Here is a 20,030-nt window from a genome sequence, read left to right as displayed (position 1 = left end):
AATGCTGTGAGTGCTATGTTCGTATTTTGCTATATAAATATAACAAAATAATTGCAGCACACCACAGCAGTAGAACCAACATGGATAGTTTATTCCATGGTGTGTCACAGACAACGTTTCATCGGCCTCACGCTGGTTTTCTCAAGTGAGGCTGGTGAAACGTTGTCTGTGATACTCCATGGAATAAACTATCCACGTTGGTTCTACTGCTGTGGTGTGCTGCACTTATTCTGTTCTTTGGATGAAGGAACCAGTGTACCGAGGTTCCATTATGCTCGCACCCCATCTCTTGATGGACATTTTACTTGATGTGCTGCTTATATCAGGACTTGTCCTCAGGTTGTGTGTAGTATTGCAGCTTAGTTCCATGGAAGTTAATTGAGTTGCAATACCACACACAACCTGAGGAGAGGTGTGGTGCTGTTTTTAGAAGAAATTAGCTCTGGTTTTCTATTCCTGGATAACCCCTTTAAATTGACATAAATGGAGCTGACTTGTAATACCACCCGCAACCTAAAGACAGATGTGGCGCTATTTTTAAAGGAAAGCATCCATGTTTTTCTAATACTGGCTAACTGTCTTCATATGACACTAAAGATATATATACACCAATAACTTTCTCCTCTGTATTATCTCTTTTCTTCAGGCCGGACAATCACTTCCTCGAGGCAATTTGCTGTTTTCCAATGGTCTACTTTATGGTCGGCACCATAGATAAGTAGGTTTGTTTATAAAATTGCTGACATATGTGTTTTTTTGCTTTCACTCTATTTACTAGTTTAGTTCGGTGTATAAATGTATGTATCACTCAGTATCATACGCCATAAGGGTTTTTTACCCTCTTCTGGATCAACACAGTAGAGACACAGTAAGAATATAGGTTGAACTTGATGGACAACCTTATATACTATAAAACACCAAAAGGTGTGAGAAACACACCGACATGTGAAGCCCCAAGGAATAAAAACCAACTTGTCGTACCTGTGTGACGGTTTTCTCACAATTCTTCTGTGATTTTCATCCCAATATTTATTTTTAACAGCATACAAAATGACTGTTGTCTCAGATTTTTCCCAGCTTGCAATGCGGCCGAGACCTGACATCACTAGTCAGCTGATGACAGGGAGCCTGTCTGCTTCAATGGGTGGAGGGATCGCTTGGTGGGAGAGAGATCAATCTGCAACTAATGCACTGGCTGTAGGCACCCTGATTGAAAACCACAGGTCTTTTGTTTCAATAGGTGGGTGGCTGATGTGTGGGAGGGAGGAAAATGGAATTGTGGGATTTGTAGTCAAAAAAAGAAAAGTCAAACAGGAAATACCAGTTCACAAAAAGCTAGCCACAGTGTTATGGTAATCTCACAACATAGCCATTTAGCCCCAAGACAAGCGCAGATCCTTCCTAAGCATGTCCATTACTGCCTGCCAGGTACGTACTAAAATCACCTTATGGTGGAGAACCCCTTTAATTGAGCACTGATTATTGCACCAGTTTTATTTATTTATTTGTAACTGCACCTTGATAGCGCCAGCACTTCATACAGCAGAGTCAGGTCTCTCTACTATATATACATATTTATTTATCCACTCGTTCCCCTATTGTTACAGGACTCCTCACCCCAGTACCCATCTCTTTGAAATGTTTAATATATATTTATATATACCATTACTGATTGATTTTTTATGGCTACCTTTTAAGAAATATAATAAAATATTTTTAACCATACGTTGTAGTTGGTTTTTACTCCTTGGAGCTTCACATGTTGGTGTGTTTCTCACACCTTTTGGTGTTCTGTTAAATTGTTGAAGCCTACATATAGGAAGGCAAATCCGATTTACCCAAGAAGGGTTTTCCAGGGTTACGAATCCAATTTACAATTTCCCATTCAGGCTTGCGCCCTCAAACCTATAACTATTAAAATTCCTCTTTATTATTCAATTTATTAAAAGTACTAATCAAACACGTGAGAAAACAAAAAATATGATGTGTATTAAAAACACAGTCAATGGATCAGTTTCTAATGGAGTATAAACTCCTTGTCACGATGCCGGCTGGCAGGAGGTGGATCCTCTGTGCCAGAGAGGGATAGCGAGGACCGTGCTAGTGGACCGGTTCTAAGACACTACAGGTTTTCACCAGAGCCCGCCGCAAAGCGGGATGGTCTTGCTGCGGCGGTAGTGACCAGGTCGTATCCACTAGCAACGGCTCACCTCTCTGGCTGCTGAAGATAGGCGAGGTACAAGGGAGTAGGCAGAAGCAAAGTCGGACGTAGCAGAAGGTCGGGGGCAGGCGGCAAGGTTCGTAGTCAGGGGAGATAGCAAAGTTCTGGTACACAGGGTATAAACACACAAAAACGCTTTCACTAGGCTCTAGGGCAACAAGATCCGGCAAGGAAGTGCAAGGGAGGAGACTAGATATAGCCAGGAAACAGATGGGAACCAATTAAGCTAATTGGGCCAGGCACCAATCATTGGTGCACTGGCCCTTTAAGTCTCAGGGAGCTGGCGCGCGCGCGCCCTAGAGAGCGGAGCCGCGCGCGCCAGCACATGACCGCAGGAGACGGGAACGGGTAAGTGACCTGGGATGCGATTCGCGAGCGGGCGCGTCCCGCTGTGCGAATCGCATCCCCAACGGCCATGACAGGGCAGCGCTCCCGGTCAGCGCTGACCGGGGAGCTGCAGGGAGAAAGGCGCCGTGAGCGCTCCGGGGAGGAGCGGGGACCCGGAGCGCTAGGCGTAACAGTACCCCCCCCCTTAGGTCTCCCCTTCTCTTTATCGGGTAACTGCCTCCCCTGGGATGAGGACACCGGGAAAGGAAGGAGGGATTCCTCAACGGCAGGCAGAACCGCAGGAGTAGGAATGGGGAGAGAGGGCAGAGGGCGAGACCTGGCACGGGGCAGTGTGACACCAGGACGGGGGCCATGGGGTGGCACAGAGGCTTGCCTGACGGGACTGGGAGGGGGGGAGGGGCATTTCCTGTGGCAGGCAGAGTCCTTAATGACCTTAGGGGGACCGGAAACAGGAGGAACCACAGGGTCACGGCAGGGAGTACTGGGAACCGGTTTTAGACAGTTCTTGGAACAAGAGGACCCCCAACTCCTGATCTCCCCAGTGGACCAATCCAGGGTAGGGGAATGAAGTTGAAGCCAGGGAAGTCCAAGGAGAATTTCCGAGGTGCAATTGGGGAGGACCAAAAGTTCAATCCTCTCATGATGAGATCCGATGCTCATAAGAAGGGGCTCCGTGCGGAAACGTATGGTGCAATCCAACTTGGCTCCGTTGACCGCGGAAACGTGGAGTGGCTTGACAAGACGGGTCACCGGAATGCGAAATTTATTCACTAGGGACTCTCGAATAAAATTTCCAGAAGCTCCAGAGTCCAGGCAGGCCACGGCTGAGAGAGAAGAGCTGGCTGAAGCAGAAATCCGCACGGGTACCGTGAGACGTGGAGGAGCAGACTTGGAACCAAGAGACGCCACACCCACGTGAGCTGGGTGCGTGCGTGCGTTTCCCAGGCGTGGAGGACGGATAGGGCAATCCACCAAGAAATGCTCGGTACTGGCACAGTACAGACAAAGATTCTCTTCCTTACGGCGATTCCTCTCTTCCTGGGTCAGGCGAGACTTATCCACTTGCATGGCCTCCTCGGCGGGAGGCCCAGGCGTAGATTGCAACGGATACTGTGGGAGAGGTGCCCAGAGATCTAAGTCTTTTTCCTGGCGGAGCTCTTGGTGTCGCTCAGAAAAACGCATGTCAATGCGGGTAGCTAGATGGATGAGTTCTTGCAGATTGGCAGGAATCTCTCGTGCGGCCAGCACATCCTTGATGCGACTGGATAGGCCTTTTTTGAAGGTCGCGCAGAGTGCCTCATTATTCCAGGATAATTCTGAAGCAAGGGTACGGAACTGTACGGCATACTCGCCAACGGAAGAATTACCCTGGACCAGGTTCAACAGGGCAGTCTCAGCAGAAGAGGCTCGGGCAGGTTCCTCAAAGACACTTCGGATTTCCGAGAAGAAGGAGTGTACGGAGGCAGTGACGGGGTCATTGCGGTCCCAGAGCGGTGTGGCCCAAGACAGAGCTTTTCCAGACAGAAGGCTGACTACGAAAGCCACCTTAGACCTTTCAGTGGGAAACAGGTCCGACATCATCTCCAGGTGCAATGAACATTGCGAAAGAAAGCCACGGCAAAACTTAGAGTCCCCATTAAATTTGTCCGGCAAGGACAGGTGGAGGCTAGGAGTGGCCACTCGCAGCGGAGGAGGTGCAGGAGCTGGCGAAGGAGATGATTGCTGAAGAAGTTGCGAATGTTGGCGCACAATGGTGGACACTTCCGACAGCTGGTGGGTTAGATGGGCGATCTGTCGGGCGATATCAGAGACAACTGGCAGGGGAACCTCAGCGGGATCCATGGCCGGATCTACTGTCACGATGCCGGCTGGCAGGAGGTGGATCCTCTGTGCCAGAGAGGGATAGCGAGGACCGTGCTAGTGGACCGGTTCTAAGACACTACAGGTTTTCACCAGAGCCCGCCGCAAAGCGGGATGGTCTTGCTGCGGCGGTAGTGACCAGGTCGTATCCACTAGCAACGGCTCACCTCTCTGGCTGCTGAAGATAGGCGAGGTACAAGGGAGTAGGCAGAAGCAAAGTCGGACGTAGCAGAAGGTCGGGGGCAGGCGGCAAGGTTCGTAGTCAGGGGAGATAGCAAAGTTCTGGTACACAGGGTATAAACACACAAAAACGCTTTCACTAGGCTCTAGGGCAACAAGATCCGGCAAGGAAGTGCAAGGGAGGAGACTAGATATAGCCAGGAAACAGATGGGAACCAATTAAGCTAATTGGGCCAGGCACCAATCATTGGTGCACTGGCCCTTTAAGTCTCAGGGAGCTGGCGCGCGCGCGCCCTAGAGAGCGGAGCCGCGCGCGCCAGCACATGACCGCAGGAGACGGGAACGGGTAAGTGACCTGGGATGCGATTCGCGAGCGGGCGCGTCCCGCTGTGCGAATCGCATCCCCAACGGCCATGACAGGGCAGCGCTCCCGGTCAGCGCTGACCGGGGAGCTGCAGGGAGAAAGGCGCCGTGAGCGCTCCGGGGAGGAGCGGGGACCCGGAGCGCTAGGCGTAACACTCCTATTCCTATCTATAGTATAGATCAGTGGTCTTCAACCTGCGGACCTCCATATGTTGCAAAACTACAACTCCCAGCATGCCCGGACAGCCGTTGGCTGTCCGGGCATGCTGGGAGTTGTAGTTTTGCAACATCTGGAGGTCCGCAGGTTGAAGACCACTGGTATAGATGGTTTTAGAGCTCCCAGCCGGGATGCCACTATTATCCTCCACTCAGGAGTTTTACTCGTAGTTCCAATTTATACATTCATATAATTTGTTCTGATCCATGAACTGCAGAATAAAACACCATACACTGACACCCCCCGACGTTTTGCCGGCCTAACCAGCTTTTTCAAGGGCCGAGGTGTTAATGAGTCATTAAAGGGATTATCCAGGGGAAAACTTTTTTTTTTATATATATCAACTGGCTCCAGAAAGTTAAACAGATATGTAAATTACTTCTTTAAAAAAAATCTTAATCCTTTCAGTACTTATGAGCTTATGAAGTTGAGTTGTTCTTTTCTGTCTAAGTGCTCTCTGATGACACGTGTCTCGGAAACCGCCCAGTTCAGAAGCAAATTCCCATAGCAAACCTCTTCTACTCTGTGCAGTTCCCGAGACAAGCAGAGATGTCAGCATAGAGCACTGTTGCCAGACAGAAAAAACAACTCAACTTCAGCATCTGATAATTTTTGAAAGGATTAAGTTTTTTTTTGTAAAAGTAATTTACAAATCTGTTTAACTTTCTGGAGCCAGTTGATATAAAAAAAAACAAAAAAGTTTTTTCCTGGAATACCCCTTTAACACCTCGGCCCTTAAAAAAGCTGGTTACGGCCGGCAAAACGTCGGGGGATGTCAGTGTATGGTGTTTTATTCAGCAGTTCATGGATCAGAACAAATTATATGAATATATAAGTTGGAACTACGAGTAAAACTTCTGAGTGGAGGATAATAGTGGCATCCCGGCTGGGTGCTCTAAAACCATCTATACTGTGGATAGGAATAGGAGTTTATACTCCATTAGAAACTGATCCATTGACTGTGTTTTTAATGCACATCATATTTTTTGTTTTCTCGCGTGTTTAATTAGTACTTTTAATAAATGGAATAATAAAGGGGAATTTTAATAGTTATAGGGGTCCCTAGTTTGGGAAATTAGTCCCATGAGGGCGCAAGCCTGAATGGGAAATTGTACATATAGGAAGGACAGTCTTCTTTGTCGGGAACCTTATATACTATATAAAGAGTGGGAGAACAGAAGTGACAATTGCTCTGATTATGTAGTCAGGGACTGAGGGTTTTGTCACATTGTCCCATTTCTCCTCCAGTTTGGATAATCTGCTGCAATGCGGGATCATCTATGCCGACAACCTGGTGGTGGTGGACAAGGAGAGCACGATGAGCGCAGAGGAGGATTACATGGCAGATGCCAAGACCATAGTGAACGTGCAGACCATGTTCAGGTATGTTGGTCTTTCCCGTCTTTTAGGAAGCGAGCAGCGCCGCTTCACATGGAGCCTCTGCACACCGTGCATCGGCACAGCTTGACCTTTCCCATAATTAAAGCACTAAATCGTTTCTAGAACATAAAAACGCACATTAGAGACTGAAAGAACAGAAGGCGACAGATGAGGGGTGAGTGGGAGGCAGCGGAGCAAGAGAAAACGTTATGGGGGGCATTTTTCATTGTAGGTGTAAGTGAAGTATTTATCATTGTAGGTGTAAGTGAAGTATTTTTCTACATCTTTTTTGTGTGCTGTAATGTGTAGGTGCACCAAATTTATTAAAGGGGTACTCCCCTGGGAAAAAAAATGTTTAAAATCAACTGGTGCCAGAAAGTTAAACAAATTTGTAAATTACTTCTATAAAAAAAAAAAATCTCAACCCTTCCAGTACTTATCAGCTGCTGTATGCTCCACAGGAAGTTCTTTTCTTTTTGAATTTCCTTTCTGTCTGACCACAGTGTTCTCTGCTGACATCTCTGTCCATTTTAGGAACTGTCAAGAGTAGGAGAAAATCCCCATAGCAAACCTCTCCTGATCCGGACAGTTCCTAAAAAGGACAGGGGTGTCAAGAGAGAGCACTGTGGTCAGGCAGAAAGGAAATTCAAAAAGAACAGAACTTTCTGGGGAACATACAGCAGCTAATAAGTACTGGAAGGATTAAGATTTTTTAATAGAAGTCATTTACAAATCTGTTTAACTTTCTGGCACCAGTTGATTTAAAAAAAAAAAACATTTTTCCAGGGGGATACCCCTCAAAATTTTTGTGCAGGTCACATTTTCTGAAATTTCTCTCTTCACATACACCAAAAAGCTAAGCTAAGTCTGTGCTAGTGTAGTTTAGAGACTTTTCAGTGGCTTTGCGCCTTTTTTGCGCCTTTTCACAAAAAGGCACAGTTCATAAAACCCGTCCATATCATGTGTATTGCCAAAATCAATGGATTGCAACTCAAAATCAGTATGTAAAAATGTGTAAACTAAAAGGTGCAAATAAACCCTGCTTGCGCCTTTTTTTGCGCCTTTTCTAGACACAAAAAAGCACAGTCTAAAGACAATGATAAATGTCGGCCTATGTTTTTACCAGGGTGCACCAGCATGCAGGTAAGAAATGCAGAAGCAACATCAGTGGTCCCCAAACTGTGGACCTCCGGCTGTTGCAAAACTACAACTCCCAGCATGCCCGGACAGCCGTTGGCTGTCCGGACATGCTGGGAGTTGTAGTTTTGCAACAGCCGGAGGTCCACAGTTTGGAGACCACTGATCTACATCTATCTTGTCTTCTGATCTGCGAGGGGTTGCTCTCTGGGAACCCCCAGTTGGTTGCCACTGTTAAAGAGGTAATAGGGTTATTTTACAGACAGTGCCACACCTGTGCATGGTTGAATGCTGAAATTACAGCTCCATTAAAACAAATACTACTGTAATACCACACACAACCTGTAGACATGTGTGGCGCTTATTTCTGGAAGAATGCAGCCCCAGGTCATCAGGTTATGTATGGTATTACTTTAATGGAACTGTGCTGCAATACCACACACAACCTGAGGACACGAGTGGTGCTGTTTTTGAGGTTAGATCTGTTTTTTTAAATTCTTGGATAATTATTTACAGACTACCTATCAGGAGATTAACAAAAAAATAAAAAATACTCCAGGCTTACTCTATAACTTATCCTGTCCTGTGCTTAAATCCCAGTTTTCAAACTTTTATGGTTCCTAATTTGTTAATGTTGCTCACACTGCATGCAGTTCACTAAAGAGGAGGGGGCCTTCCCTTGGTTGTACTCACATCTCATGTGGGAACTTCCTCCCTCACTCCTCAACTGGCTGCTGGCAACTGGCTATCCTGTGCACTAAGGCTCTATGACACACCCCAGGCTCACACAGCAGGCTGTTTGACAAGCAGGGAGCCTGCACAGAGCCCTGCTTGTCTACCCAAAGCTGGATAACCCTAGTGATACTTTATGGCACTGATGATTGGATACAATATGGCGGTACAAATATTCAGAAGAGCACACATTTATGCTGGGTGCCTTCACAAACAGGGATCTGGTGTTGCCGCTCACTATCTTATGGTTGTACTTTTCATTGTTTCTTGTTACAGACTCTTCCCAAGCCTCAGCATCACCACCGAGCTGACCCACCCGTCCAACATGCGCTTCATGCAGTTCAGAGCCAAAGACTGTTATTCCCTGGCTCTTTCTAAACTGGAAAAAGTAAGTAAAATATAAAAGATTTCAGTGGTTTGGCAGAGATTTTGTTCCTATTGGAATGTTAGGTTAGTGCCGTCTCAAAGAGATTCGATTGTCTAGCATTAATAGTGCCACCTTAAATAACATTCCTTTTTATAAAGGCCAATCTGCAATAAAGGGAAAGAAGTCTTACAAACCTGATTTAAAGGGGTTCTACGGGTGTCAGCAATGGGCAGGGATTGAGTGCAGCCCTGAGCTCTGTCCCTGCCTACTTGCGTACCCGCCCTAGGCAGCGGGTCCACAACCACGGTGCTGGTCCTTTCCTATATAAGTGATGGAAGTCATTTGTCAAAACAGCTGGAGGCTCACAAACTAACAGATAATAACCTAAACACGCAAACACACACACACTCATTCGTAGTCGACGAGCCAAGTCCAAGCTAAGAGGGAATGAAGTACAATAACGGAGTAACAAAGGGAAGTCAACAAGCTGAGCCAAGAGTAACAGTAAACCAGAATAAACAGAGTAAGATGTTGCTAGGTCAGTTACTAGAACTATCACAGGCAGGGAATGACTGGTAAAGACCTCCTTATATATGCCTGTGGAAGTACCAGAAAGACTCCAATTGGCCACAAACAAAACCACACCCAAGCACTTAGCCTAGTCCCAGCAATTAAGGAAAACAAAAAACTCTCAAACAGATAAACCCTACAGGTTCTGACAGGCATATGAACCCTACGGGTTCTGACAACGGGATTAGAAAAGCATGGCTGCCTTCTTCTAGAACAGAAAAAAACAAACAAAGCAATGTAAGTTTGGCAGGGACGGTTTTAGGCTTAGCATTGCCCTGGGCAAAATATAAAGTGGGGCCCCAAAAGTTGAAATAGTGCACTAACCAGATTTGCATATTTTTGGTTACTTCAAATACCATAAAAAATATATAAAAGCAATTGTAAAGTCCCATCAAAACAAAAAGGGTAGCGATAAAAACTACAAATCACAGTGCAAAACATGACCCTTATACATCCCCATATACAGAAAAATAAAAGAGTTATAGGGATCAGAATAGGGCAATTTTAAGCATACTCATTTTTGTACAAAAAGGTAAGTAGTAAAAATATTTATACTGTTCATACGCTCATAGTATTCATACTTTTCATACTCTCATGGCATTTATACTGTTCATTAGCTCACAGTATTTATACTGTTCACACGCACATGGCATTTGTAATCATATGCTCATGGCATTGATACTGTTTATACGCTCATGACATTTATATATGCACTTATGATATTTACACGATTCATGCGCTCATGATATTATGCGGTTTCATATGCTCATAGTATCCATACTGTTTATACATTTAGGGCTTTTCACTGTCTATACGCTCGTGGCATTTACTGTCCCTATGCTCATGGCAATCTTACACTCCTGCCACTCATACTGTCATACGCTCGTGGCATCTATATTATTCACACGCTCGTGGCATCTTTATTATTCACACGCTCATGGCATCTATACTGTTCATATTCTTAGCATTTATGCTGTTCATGGTAGTCATACTGTTCATACGATCATGGTATTCACACTGTTCATACGCTTTCGTTGTTCATACAATCATAGCATTCATGCTGCATGTGCACTCTTGTCGTTTTGTGCTGCGCATGCGCTCGTGCGTTGGGTTTAGGCGCTCAGGGTATTTATATTGCACATGGCATTTATACAGTTTTATATGCTCATAATATTGCGGTTGTTTTCCCATCATACCTGCCACGTCTGCAGGGGGATACACGTCGTAGTTGTTGTTACTGACAAATCTTCAGAGCAACTGCATCACGATACTGCTTCTATACCCTTCATACCTGCCACGACTGCAGGGGGATACATTGCATAGTTGTTGTTACTGACATGTCTTCAGAGCAACAACATTACGACACATAGGTGGTTGTACACTCTTTGTTCCTGCCACTTCTGCAAGGGGACACACTTTGCAGTTGTTGTTACTGACACATCTTTAGAGCGACACATAGGCGGTTGTATACCCATCATACCTGCCACGTCTGCAGGGGGATACATTGCATAGTTGTGGTTACTGACATGTCTTCAGAGCAACAACATCACAACGCATAGGCAGTTGCATACCCTTCGTACCTGCCACGTCTGCAGGGGATGCACTGCGCAGTTGTTGTAACTGACACACCTTCAGAGCAACAGCATGATGGCACACAGGTGGTCGTATTCCCTTAATACCTGCCACGCCTGCAGTGGGATGCACTGCATAGTTTTTGTTACTTACACACTTTCAGAGAAACAGTTTCATGACACATAGGTGGTTGCAAAAAAAGAAAAAAAGATTGTTATGCAAGTCCTGTCATGTCTACAGGCACGATGGTTACGAAAAGACCTGGCACGTCTACAGGCATGGTGGTTCTCGAAAAGACCTACATGTACGAGGGTTACGCAAGGAACTGTCACGTCTACAGGCACGATGGCAATGAAGGTATCGGTCACTCGCAGCGGGACGTCACCCCTGAGTCCAGTTTTGAGTTGGAAGCTCTGCAATTTAAGGTGTGGTTTAGTGTCCAGGAAAGGGGTTATTTGAGTGTAGTCATTGGTACGTAAGACCTATCAAGTCAGTACGCACGATGTTTACTCATAGTCCTGGCCCGATGGTTATGCATAGCTCAGTCACCCGTAGCGGGCCATTACTCCTGGCTGTCGGTACTGTTCGGTAGTCTTCAGGTAAGTTTCTCGAGCCTAGTTCTGGTTACAGGTAATATGGAGATCATGGTCAAGGTCTGTCATGTGGTCCAGTTACTTGTGTGTCAGTTGGCTAACAGTTTGTGTTTTTTGGCCTCTTAATCACAGGGACTTGGATAACTTAGTGTTAGGCCCGACAAGCATCTATCCGTTTCCCTTGCCATAATGGCACATAGGCATAGTAGCCATAGCTCCTCAGTACCAGGTACCGCCTTCTAGATTCTACTCTGTCTCTTGGGATAGGGTCTGAATTGTGATGGTCAGTGTACTTAGGCTGTGGTATTGTTTATGAGGTTTATGCATTCTGCTACTTACCCTACCGGGTTATGTGTTTTGCCCACTTAAGGCACGCCCTTGGACGCGGTTATGGGCACAGATCAACCGCTTTTGTTAAGGTTTAATGTTTTCCATTCAGGTGTGTGTAACTTTTGTGACATGAGCACGAGTGTGAAGCCCCGGGCACAAACATATATATTTTTTCTGTGTTTTCAAAACAGTGTGTGCCAGCTGTTTCAAAACTACAACTCCCAGCATGCCCAGACATGCATAACCTGTCCGGGCATGCTGGGAGTATTATTTTGCTAAATCTGTCTAAACTGTTTTGTAAACACTGATATATATATATATATATATATATATATATATATATATATATATATATATATATATATGTGATGCCATATATATTTGCTAACAATAGAATTTAGGAGTCAATTGACACCTAATTTACACGTCCAAGATAGCCGGTGATGTGGAGCTGGTTCCGAATTGTCCGCAGATTTGAAGGGAGAAGCGGGAGCAAAGTTGTCCAGGGTGCATGGAACCCCATCACAGTGACCCTAGAATAAATGGGGAGATGGGGAGGGGGGATGTAGTTTGGCTGCTGTGATAAATGCGGCACTAGGTCTGGGCCATATTGGCCTTGTGACAGATACACCACTTCATATCACATACAGGAAAAAAAACTATACACATACACATGTATAATCACAAATACACACACACACATATATATATATATATATATATATATATCATATATACATGCTGTACACACACAACACTCTATAAATGCATGTAAGAGAAATAGTTCACATCACACATCTTCACACACTAGATATAAATATACTTACATTTACTGAGAGCTTGCTGGGGGCAGAGAATACACTGGGGGGCCAGACTCTGTGCTTCATGGAGCCTGCAGGCTATCTGACCAATCGTCCGACAGGCAGATACACTGTGCGAATCCACCAGCAGCAGGAGGGGGAAGCTTGGGGGGGGGGGTGTTAAAGTAGCCTCTCCCTGCCAGCACTACATGAATGGAGCCTTTAAGAAGCCTTTAAGAAGCAGCGAGGCTCACTTCTAAATGGTGCTGGCTGCACTCCCACACATTCCCCGAGCCGCAAACATTGTAGCAGGCACAGGGGCCCTCTGGAAGATGGGGGCCCTGGGCAATTGCCGATTTTCCTACCCTTAACACAGGCCCTAAAGTTTGGGGTCCTCTCCTTTACTGTTTGAAAAGTCATTGATTTACACCTGATGAAGAGGCAAGTACTAGCCTCGAAATATGTGTTTTGGGAACAATGAAAACCGCACAATTTTAATAGAGTGGTTCCTAAAGATACAATATTAATTGGTTCCAGGACGACCATTGTATGTGAAACCATTGTATGTTGGGGCCGTAAGTCTTTGGAAACCTGGGAATTGGTTCTGAAGCTCCAAATATCATCCAAAAATAGGAAAAAGTGAGAATGAAAAAGATATAAGTAGATAACTAATAGAGATAAAGCAAATCCTTACATATAAAAGTAATAAAGATCTGCTGGGAGCTGTAATCACTGTCTATGTAGAGGACAGGAGCTTCTTCAGGGTCCTGTACAGTACACAGTGTCCTAAAAAAGTAACATGGAGCTGCCCCCTTACCCAGTGTCCAAAGGAGCAGCTAACCCTGGTACAGGTAAAGAGTAGTACAGAACATGTAATACCTCCCTGTACTGTAGGGGCGCTACCAGACACCAGTCAGTGCATACACTTCAGTAATACAGGTAAAGAGTACAGAACATGTAATACCTCCCTGTACTGTAGGGGGCACTACCAGACACTAGTCAGTGCATACACTTCAGTAATACAGGTAAAGAGTAGTACAGAACATGTAATACCTCCCTGTACTGTAGGGGGCACTACCAGACACCAGTCAGTGCATACACTTCAGTAATACAGGTAAAGAGTAGTACAGAACATGTAATACCTCCCTGTACTGTAGGGGGCGCTACCAGACACCAGTCAGTGCATACACTTCAGTAATACAGGGGTTTTACCAGTGAAATGCCCATTCTGATTGGTCAGATCTTCCGGCCATTGACAGGTATCACAGATCTGGACTGTCTGTACATTGTATGGTGAGTCTGGTATCAAGTTACAATGGTCCAGAAAAGACCGAAAATATTGTAACCTGAGGCCATTGTTGAGGTATCACTGAACTTGGCAGCCATCTTTATGTATTGCAAGTGTGGATCTTTACCTTTATTTCAACCTTTTATTTCACCATCTTGATCTTATCACCCGGATAAGTTGTTGTGTTTGAATTGAATGGGACAGAGTTGGCACTGTATTTTGACGAAAGCAGCCATGTTTTTTAAGGGTCTTTTTTTTAAATCCTGGACAACCGCTATATAACGTAGTAGACAGAGTTCATAGACGTATTCATCTCGCCATGCTCTTCCTTGTTGTACGATAATTGTCTGTCTACCTTTGTCTCTGCAGAAAGAACGAGAGAACGGATCAAACTTGGCATTCATGTTTCGCCTCCCGTTTGCTGCGGGCAGAGTCTTCAGCATCAGTATGTTGGACACGTTGTTATATCAGGTCAGCAAAGGTCACGTTCACAAATCTGGATCATTTTGAGGAGTATCTTGTCTTGGCCACAATCCCCAGGCCTAAGATAAAAAATGGTAATACTAAAAATTTCCTTCAGTGGCCTCCAAATTGTGGACCCCAGCTCTTGCAACACTACAATTCTCAGCATGTCCGGACAGCCGTTGGAGGTCCACAGTTTGGAGACCACTCATATACCGTATGTACTCGAGTATAAGCCGAGTTTTTCAGCACGATTTTTCGTGCTTAAAATGCCCCCCCTCAGCTTATACTCGAGTGAACTCTCCGGCTGTCAGTGGTCTTCAACCTGCGGACCTCCAGAGGTTGCAAAACTACAACTCCCAGCATGCCCGGACAGCCATCGGCTGTCCGGGCATGCTGGGAGTTGTAGTTTTGAAACCTCTGGAGGTCTGCAGGTTGAAGACCACTGCGGCCTTCGTCATCATCCAGACCCCCCTTTAGTTTTCTACTCACCTCCCCTCGGTGTGAAGGAAGGATGAGCTGGTCCGGGCCATCTATGCTGCAGGGACCGTCCGGTGGGGAGGGTTAGTCGTTCCGGGCTATCCATCTTCACCCGGGGGGCCTCTTCTCCACGCTCCGGCCTGCCCTGGACTAGTGACGGTGCCTTGATGACGACGCACAGGGATGCACATGAACGTCCCTGTGCGTCGTCGTCAAGGCAACGTCACTAGTCCTGGGCCGGACATGGGGGGGGGATGATGTATTTCCCACCCTAGGCTTATAGTCGAGTCAATAACTTTTCCTGGATTTTTGGGTTTAAATTAGGGGCCTCAGCTAATATTCGGGTCGGCTTATACTCAAGTATATACGGTACTGTATGTATAAACCTCACATAGTGTGTATACACTTATTTAAATTGAAATAATAACACCAAGTGGTAGTCACTGGTATTGCAAGAGCAGATTGGCTCATTAAAGGGGTACTCGGAGGAAATAAAACCTATCCCCTCTCCACAGGATAGGGGATAAGTTTCTGATAGACTGCCGGGGTCCAGGCTTAGCCAGTGATTTGCTGAGCAGGCTGTCACTAAAGCCCATCTTCAAGGGTGGGAGCCGGTGGGTGCTAAGGAAAGGTGAGTAGCCGGCCCCCGTTCAGGAGATCGTGGGGTGTTGGACCCCTGGAATCATGTTATTTTTTATTATATCATTTTTTTTTTTCAATGACAGGTACACTTTAAAGTATCCAGTGTTTTATACAAAAAATATGTGTGTGGGGAAATAAAAAAATAAAAAGACCCATACTTGCCTAGCCCTGATCCCCCACTGGTCCCTGCAGATCCACTTTGGTCCACTGATCTTCTGTCTTGTTTCAAGATGATTGCTTAATGCAGGGCTGGCCTGTTCAGACAATGACAGGCCGCAGCAGTGTCCTGTCTGAGCCAATGATTGGCTGAGCCGGCAGGTCCTGCAATAAGTGTTGGTCTTGGAAGCAGGGAGACTGACGGAGCCAAACAGTAGCTGCGGGGAATCGGGACTAGGTAAGTATGTTTTTGTTTTGTTTTTTATTTTTCCCACCCCAATTCCAGCACCATATTTTTTTTTTATAAAACACTGGACAATCCCTTTAAATTAAAATCGTCTTGCAAGAATTTTTGTATTGTAAATTACAATGCAAGGGTACAATTCACATTACTGTTTATGTGTATGGCGTTGGTATAGAAAACTGCAGAGAATCGTATTGAGAAACAATACTAAAAAATGGTTTTGTACGATTGCAGTTCAGCCCACTTTATTTTTATTTTCCAAAACAAAAAAAACGGAGCCTACCACAGTTTTGTCTACTGTTTCAAAACTGTATGTTCACCGTATACAGTTTTTATAGCATTGTAGTCAATGAGAACCGTATGTGTATGCAGTTTCAGACGGGTTTAGCTCATACTGTTTTAATACCGCTAAACCATATGCCAACGTATGCACAAACAGTGGTGTGAATGCATCTAATACTGATAACTGTGACTTGTTATTTCATAAGGATTTCTGTTGTTTTCTTCTCATTCAGTCCTTTGTGAAGGATTACATGATCACTATCACCCGGCTGCTCCTCGGACTGGACACTACCCCAGGATCTGGGTATCTATGTGCGGTGAGTGCAAGTATGTATCTGTACAATGATATGATATTCCAGGGGACCATTACCATCTGGTAAACTTTAGAAGTCTTTTCTTTATTTATTTTCTTGTATATTACTATACTGTGAAAGATCAATAATATTCTTTAGACCAATATAACTTAAAGGGGTAATCTGGGCAAAAACATTTAATCCCCTATCCAGGGGGGGGCCTGCTGCTGAGACGCCCGCGATCTCCCTGCAGAACTCGCATACTAAGCGGGTGCTGAATCTCCAGTTTCGGACACCTCCGGGTTTCCGGGACTGGGTATCTGACGTCACGCCACGCCCCCTCCATTCATGTCTATGGGAGGGGGCGTGACAGCTGTCTCGGGAACCGCCCAGTTTAGAAGAGGTTTGCTATGGGGATTTGCTTCTAAACTGGTCGTTTCCCGAGACACGTGTCATCAGAGAGGATTTAGACAGAAAAGAACAACCTTAACTTCAGAAGCTCATAAGTACTCAAAGGATTAAGATTTTTTAATAGAAGTAATTTACAAATCTGTTTAACTTTCTGGAGCCAGTTGATATATATATATATATATATATATTAAAAAAAAAGTTTTTACCTGGAATACCCCTTTAATTGCGTGACTTATTTTTTCCCCACAACACTGACCTAATCCTGATACACAAATTTCAGTTTTTCTATTGCAAATTTTTTTTTTTTTACTTTTTATTCTGAACATTTCAGATGAAGATCACGGAGGACGACCTGTGGATCAGGACATACGGGCGGCTGTTCCAGAAGCTCTGCTCCTCCAGTGCGGAGATTCCTATTGGGATCTACAGGACGCAGTCGCACATGTTCTCTACGTCAGAGGTAACAAGGCCGCAAAAATACATAGAAATTCTAAAGAAGCATAAGAAGCATTTAGCATTTCTTTCCTGTCAGCTCAGTTCTGAAACCACTAAAATCTATTTGTTTTGGCCTTAGTCCTGTACTACCTGGTTGAGCAGTTGCTCAGTATTCCCGGAATGCATTGCTTTCCTTCAGCTCTTCATCAGTCCTCCCACCCAGCCTACTCCACTCCCACAGAACTCCTGCCAGTTCCCCAAAGCTGCTGCAGAACATCTCATTTCACAGCAGACGATCGCACATTGAGGTTGCAGCACCTGCTGTATTCATTCCCTGTCTGCTCCTCTGCCTGTGGCATTGTTCAGAACAAGGCAGCATGCTGTAAACTCACCTCATTCTTTCCTAAATTTCCTATACAATCTGTGTATGGGTATATGACAGGGAGATGGTCATGTAGCGGCAGGGGTTGGTCAGCAGTGAACATCACTCAAGAGAGTTTAAAGGGGTACTCCGCCCCTGGCATCTTATCCCCTATCCAAAGGATAGGGGATAAGATGTCAGATCGCCGCGGTCCCGCTGCTGGGGAGCCCCGGTATCGCCGCTGCGGCACCCCCCATCATTACTGCACAGAGCGAGTTCGCTCTGTGCATAATGACGGGCGATACAGGGGCCGGAGCAGCGTGACGTCATTGCTCCGCCCCTCATGACATCACGGCCCGTCCCCTTAATGCAAGTCTATGGCAGGGGGCGTGACGACCGCCACGCCCCCTCCCATAGACTTGTATTGACGCGGGCGGGCCGTGACATCATGAGGGGCGGAGCCGTGACGTAACGATGCTCCGGCCCCTGTATTGCCCGTCATTACGCACAGAGCGAACTCGCTCTGCGCAGTAATGATAGCGGGGTGCTGCAGCAGCGATCCCCGGGGTCCCCAGCAGCTGGACCACGGCGATCTGACATCTTATCCCCTATCCTTTGGATAGGGGATAAGATGTCTAGGGGCAGAGTATCCCTTTAAGCTTAGAGACAAGATCCAGCCCTAGCCTCCTGAGACAGCAGATGATGATGCATCATTTTAGGAGGGAGGAGCTTCTGAGACAACACCACACTGACAATGAAAGAACTACACAACTTCCTGTCAGGGGTGAATCAGGCAAATAGCATGTTGAAGTCAGTACAATTTGTGATAACACTATATTAGTAAGTTATATTTCTTGCGATTTTTATATCATACCGGATTTATATTTTTCTGATACCGGAATACCCCTTTAAGCAAATGATAGGTGTAATCTGATTAATCTGCTATGACCGACCTCTACTACATAAACATCCTCTGTTGAGAGCTTGAAGACTCGACTGACTTTTGCTCAGATCACATGGGGGGAGATTTATCAAAAACTGAGAATTTTAGTGCATTTGCTTATAGCAACCAATCAGATTGTTTCTTTTATTTTTAAAAAGACCTCTGAAAAAGTGAAAGAAGCGATCTCAGGAGTGTAATGGAAATGAAGTGAGGCGGGAGAAATGGAAGCTGGAATCGCGCTGTCGAGGAAGGAGGTAAGATGAATCCAAAGAGATGATAGCAAAATCAGGCCTGATGAAAAAAACGGATGGGTTTTGAAACGCGCTGCGTGCACTTTGTACAAGGATGAACAGTTTGCTATCATCTCTTTGGATTCATCTTACCTCCTTCTTCGACAGCGCGATTCCAGCTTCCATTTCTCCCGCCTCACTTCGTTTCCATTGTCTTAACGCTCGGCGGGGGAAGCCGCTGCAGTCTCTTGGAATGATATTCCCTTCTGAGCGTTGTGTCTCTTTAGCACAACAAAACCAGGTGAGCGAGTTTCTTACACGATCTCCATCACTGTGATTCCACCATTGAATCCACACAGGGAGCGCTTTGTGTTCTTTGATTTTTTATCTGATTGGTTGCTATGGGCAACTGCACCAAAATTCCTCTGCACAGGCTTTGATAAATCTCCCCCTTGGAACCTTTTCTGCGTTCTTCCGTTTTTTTGAGACGTGACTTGATGTTTGTAAATTTACTGCTGAAAACAAAAAAACATCTTAAAAGTCAAGTGCATGCTGTGTGAACAGGAACATAGAGCCTGAATAACAATGTGTCTTGTCTTCTATTTCACAGCCACATGACATCAGGACGCAGGTAGGTTGTTTCTGCTACTTCTCATTATGACATTTCCTCTAATTTTCGGACTATTCTTTGTGGGTTACAGTTCTTCATCCTCAGCCAGTATACACCCACATACAGGAGACACAATACACCACCATGAGCTTATACTAAAATAGACCCCCATCAGATATGGACCCTTTTTTGAGGGTTTTTCTAAACTGGACAAACCCTTTAAGACTGTAAGATTCCTGCAACATCTCATACATAACCAGAACCCTTTAGTGATGAAGATCGGGAGGACATGGTAGCTTTGTTACTATATGGCCAAGGATTATGGTTCCGTATTAAAGGGGTACTCTGGTGGATTTTTTTTTTTTTATCCAATTGGTGCCAGAAAGTTAAACAGATTTGTAAATTACTTCTATTAAAAAATCTTAATCCTTCCAGTACTTATCAGCTGCTGTATACTCCACAGGAAGTTCTTTTCTTTTTTAATTTCTTTTCTGTCTGACCACAATGCTCTATGCTGACACCT

At 45.3% G+C, this 20,030-nt stretch overlaps 1 protein-coding gene across 8 annotated transcripts in view; it reads left to right on the top strand.

Moving 5' to 3' along the window:
• The window catches only part of KCNT1 (potassium sodium-activated channel subfamily T member 1), a 343,981-nt gene that overhangs the window by 302,761 nt on the left and 21,190 nt on the right, over positions 1-20,030 (top strand). For 7 of the 8 annotated variants that reach the window (XM_056540054.1, XM_056540052.1, XM_056540058.1 and 4 more), the window contains 7 exons: positions 647-718; positions 6,438-6,572; positions 8,715-8,826; positions 14,328-14,429; positions 16,458-16,541; positions 17,260-17,388; positions 19,508-19,528. In XM_056540054.1, the coding sequence (XP_056396029.1) occupies positions 647-718; positions 6,438-6,572; positions 8,715-8,826; positions 14,328-14,429; positions 16,458-16,541; positions 17,260-17,388; positions 19,508-19,528 (655 nt within the window). Of the gene's footprint in view, positions 1-646; positions 719-6,437; positions 6,573-8,714; positions 8,827-11,187; positions 12,043-14,327; positions 14,430-16,457; positions 16,542-17,259; positions 17,389-19,507; positions 19,529-20,030 lie in introns of those variants that run through there. The other variant, XM_056540060.1, reaches the window with a different exon arrangement.

Source organism: Hyla sarda, chromosome 9 (genome assembly GCF_029499605.1).
Source record: "Hyla sarda isolate aHylSar1 chromosome 9, aHylSar1.hap1, whole genome shotgun sequence".
NCBI lineage: Eukaryota > Metazoa > Chordata > Amphibia > Anura > Hylidae > Hyla > Hyla sarda.
This window is presented reverse-complemented; position numbering and strand designations above follow the sequence as displayed.